Genomic DNA, 4,685 nt, shown 5'->3' on the forward strand with positions numbered 1-4,685 from the left:
ATATTTGCATACTTGGTCCTCAGACATTGGAACTCATTTGAACAATTAGGAGATATGGCATTGCAGCAGAGGTTTGTCACTGAGGGTATGCTTTGAGGTTTCAAAAGATCAAACCACTCACAGTTATCTCCCTACTTTTCTGTGTCTCCTATTTATAGATGAAGGTTTAAGTTGTTAACTACAAAATCAGTTCCACTCCTGTCTGTCTGCTACCTTGATTCCCACCATGATACTCCTGTGTTTCTCTTCTGGAACTGAGAGCTCCCCAATTAAATTCTTTCATTGATAAATTGTTCTGGCCATGATGTATTGTCAGAACAGTAGAAAGTTAGCTATTAAATAAATGATAATACAGGAGTGAATCATAGACACAGATGTAAGGCATACAGAAAGAAATTGATAGGGTAACATAGATCTCCCATGGAGTGAAAAATAGAAGAGACATTATGTGTGACCTTACAATATCTCTATAGCCAGAGGCTCCTCCATGTTCTAATATCCAAGTGGCTATTAGCACAAATGACAGCCATATTATCTGTATGAACACGAACATACCAGAACTTTTCTACACCTCTTAAGACAGCACAGGTAACATATCTCTAATACTCATCTTATTATAAGAAATGACATGTAACCTGGGTTAATTTTCTATTTAACCACACTTAACTATAATACTAGGGATTATATTAAATCAGAAAACACTTTGTGTTATTTACTCCTTTTTTTAATGAGTCATGAAATCAAACCCTTTTTGATACTAGGCCAGGGAAAAGGACAGGGATTGAAGACAGAAAGTTTCTCTGACTTCTTTATAAAATCATCACATTGACATTTAAGTGCTGGTGAAGAGAAACGCTTTCAACAGCTGAACAACTGAAGACATTATGAGGAACAATTGGGGCATTCTGTGCTCTCACATCTGCTTCCCTGGGTGGTTTATGTCATGCTTTGAAACACTGTGGGAGGAATATTACTATGATATTGACAGAAATAGCTTGCAAATTATTCAAGCTGCAGGTTGCTCATCTTGAGAGAAAACTGTGTGCCAGATCCACTGCCACTGAATCTTGAAATGACACCATCTTGCAAGTTTGTTGCATCATAGATCAGGAGCTGAGGAGATTCCCCTGGTTTCTGCTGATGCCATGCTAAACGGTTCTCACTTGCTTGACATGTCATAGTGACACTTTTTCCCACAGATACAGCCAGGGAGGCTGGAGACTGAATCATCTGGATGTCACATCTGGCATCTAAGATTGGAAAATTGAAAACAAAGCTCCGCATGATTAATAATATTGCAAAAGGATTTTCTCTGAGATCAAGGAGCACTAACTACAGGAAACTGAATAAATTTCCAGTGCTCTCTTCCTTACCTGTAAGCAACAGCCGCAGCAACCCCAGGAGCTTAGTGGGCACACCCATGTCTGTGTGAGATTAGTGTGAGGCTGACTCCAGTGCAGAGACTGACCTGACTATGAAGAAGTCCTCATGTCAGTGGGTTGTGATTTGGCTATATGCAAATCACCAAAGGATAGGTACAGAGGCAGGACTCATTATGTCAGAAGCTAATTACAGACATGTGGTTCTTTTTGTCTCCAACTGAGATGCAGTCCAGGTTTATTTGTAGGGAATGTGCTTCTTGTTGAACAGAGGACAGCAACCATCTCTAAATTGTTCCTTATTTTGACTTCTACCATTTTCCACATAGAATTTCCTTGCTGTGCTTTCATCCATGTTAGGGTGTTTCAGATATGGTACTCTTATAGACAGCACATAATTAGTTTCATTATCTTTCATAGTTAGCTTTAGATGTTATTGTGCTCATGTATTTTCTTCTGGCTTATCTTATGTTTGTTTGTGAGGATGAATTTTAGTTACAATACTTTTTCTGTACATTTTCTTATTCCAAGTTCCACAAAAAAACATGTTCCTGTTGTCTTGCAAATTCATAGCCTTTCTTTTGTGTATAACTACTTGAGTCCATATAAAATTATTTATGTGTGTCTGTGTGTCTGTGTGTGTTTGTCTACGTGTGTCTGTGTGTGTGCCTGTGTATATATATTAAATGTTTTCTGGGCTAATCTTTTCAAATCGTACATTCAATTGGTATGACTTAATTTTGCACATATCTGTTTTATGGATGGATTGGCACAGTGCCTAGATTCTTTCAGGTGTCTACCTTTACCTTCACCCCCTTCATGAAATTGCATTCTCAGACATCCTACAGTTATTACTGATACAAGACAGTATAAAATGGATAGAAAGTATAAAATGGATAGAATTTGGTGAGTCTCTCACCACACTAAATTGTAGTAAGCTACCTTTTGTTCATCTCCATTACAAAATGGCACTGGCCGGATGCAGCTCCCTGGTGGTAAATCAAATTTAGGACATGCGCAGTGAGCCGTATTTGTTATCACATGCTAATGAAGAATTCACTTAGTTCACCTATTAGGAAGCGGCGCACTATCTATTCTACTGCAGACAGGGCTGTAAGGCTATATAAGGGCGACAGGGAGAGGGCTTGGGGCCCCCAATAGGAAGAAAATAAGCTTTGTTTAAGGTTCCCAAAATAAACTGCAGAAGGAAGAAAACTCCCTGGTGTTGTGTCTTTCCTTGCCGGCGAGGTTGGACACCACACTAAATCAGTCCTTTTTCATCCTCCTCTGGAAGCCTATTTTCCAGCACACTTCATTGTCTTAGAGCTATTAGTACTATGGGCAAGCTTTGATCTAACTCTTAGACTTCTTGTTAAACTTCAATGCCATCCAAATATTCTTATCCATAGAAATATGTAAAATGATGGGGTTACTCAGAGGAAAATGCATCACTTATAAGAAATGTTACCTAATTTTAATACCATGTGTCAGGTGCCTGGATTGTGTTCTATGTCTTAATGCCTAAGAAGAACTGGGGAAACAAAGGATATGGTGCTACTTATTTAGTGTAGAGAAAATACAATTCCTTAGATCCTTCTCACAAACACAAAAAGAGTCTTTGGAGATCTGAATTTCACATTCACATTCGTTCACTGAGAATTTTTCAAGTGCCTAAATATATGAGTATTTTAATCTACCATTTCATTTATATAAAGCTGCAGAGAGTCTCCCCAAAAAAGAAAAATATAAAGCAGAAAAATTTATTTGCATAGATTCATACTATTAGAAATATTAAAAATAGAAAAAATAGAGAAAAGTGAATTCCCAAAAGCCATTGAATGCCACACATTGAGGTTCCTTTCATTTTCTATCATAATCCTTTGTGATCCAGCTGGAAATAATATCCATCAGCTGCATTTTATCAAGTTGTTTTTTTTATTTCTTAACCTTACTGAATATATGTCTTCCTGTACCAGTTAATGTTCTCAACATGGAAAAGTCTTAAGGATGCTAACAAGCAATCTCTATTCAGGTAATAAGGATATATAAGTTTGGGTTCTAATTGATTTAAGTTAGGCACCGTTTATAGAAGTTTTGTCTTCATACTCATTTAAAACTCTCTGCAATTTGAGAAATGATACTCTCAAATATACAAACATTTCTAAAAACTTCAGGAAATAAAATTTTAATCACTCTATCTGTGAGCTACTTATTCACCTCATCTAGTCCTCACTAATTATATGATTCTCAATGTACAGGGATGGTCCAAATGGGAAGCAAAAAGTGGTTACTCATGGAAAAAGAGGATAATATTACCGGGACATGATCAGAGAGAGTGTGGATTTGGATGTTTCATGATATGAGGAGGGTCTCCGAGGATTTGAAAGAAGGAAAAATGTAGCTGCTTCTGTAATAATGCTAATTTGGTCCCCCAAAATCGTTTGCAAGGGAGTGTCTGCACATACCTTCTGGGAACCTTCCTCCAATTAATTCCGATTTGTAAATAAAGATGCCATCAGAAAATAGCTGGGGAGGAGAGAAATAGGCGGTGCTTAGACACTTTCTTAGTCAGGGTTTCTATTCCTTAACAAACATCATGACTAAGAAGCAAGTTTGAGAGGAAAGTGTTTATTAATCTTACACTTCCACCTTCCATGTTGCTTTTTGTCACCAAAGGAAGTTGGGACTGGAACTCAAGCAGGTCAGGAAGAAAGAGCTGATGCAGAGGCCATGGAGGGATGTTCTGTACTGGCTTGCTTCTCCTAGATTGCTCAGCCTGCTATCTTATATAATCCAAGACAACCAGCCCAGGGATATCACCACACAAAATGCCCCCCCATTCTTAATCAATAATTGAGAAAATGCCCCAGAGTTGAATCTCATGGATATGCTTCCCCAACTGAAGCACTTTCTCTGTGAAAACTCCAGCTTGAGTCAAGTTGCCACACAAAACCAGCCAGTTCAAACCCTGAGCTTGGGACCATGAGGAAGAGGAAAGGAAGAGACTCAGAGACCACCAAGGAAGGTTAATAATATATGGGAAGGAGAAGCAGTGCCTCCATGTAACTGGGTCAAGAAAATATGGCCCCAAGGGCTGCTCAACTGGGGCAAGAGCAGTCAATATGTAACATAGAAATTTGTAAGTAATAGCATAGAGCTATCCTTCTCATCTTGGCCATTGATGAGAACAGATTATATATTGGTTTTCATCTTATATGTCAATTGTAATATCATGTTAGAATAAACTCCTATGGTTAGCAGACAACCTTCTTATCCCTCAAAGAGAAATTTCAATAGTAGCTTTTA

The 4,685-nt window shown here is 38.1% G+C and overlaps 1 gene segment (V, D, J or C); it reads right to left on the reverse strand.

Moving 5' to 3' along the window:
* Positions 1-740: 740 nt before the first annotated feature.
* On the reverse strand, positions 741-1,455 carry LOC127677176 (immunoglobulin kappa chain variable 12-41-like). The segment is given in 2 exon segments: positions 741-1,250; positions 1,374-1,455. Coding segments are annotated over 2 exon segments (297 nt in total).
* Positions 1,456-4,685: the final 3,230 nt, after the last annotated feature.

The sequence above is a fragment of the Apodemus sylvaticus genome, chromosome 2 (assembly GCF_947179515.1).
Source record: "Apodemus sylvaticus chromosome 2, mApoSyl1.1, whole genome shotgun sequence".
Lineage (NCBI taxonomy): Eukaryota > Metazoa > Chordata > Mammalia > Rodentia > Muridae > Apodemus > Apodemus sylvaticus.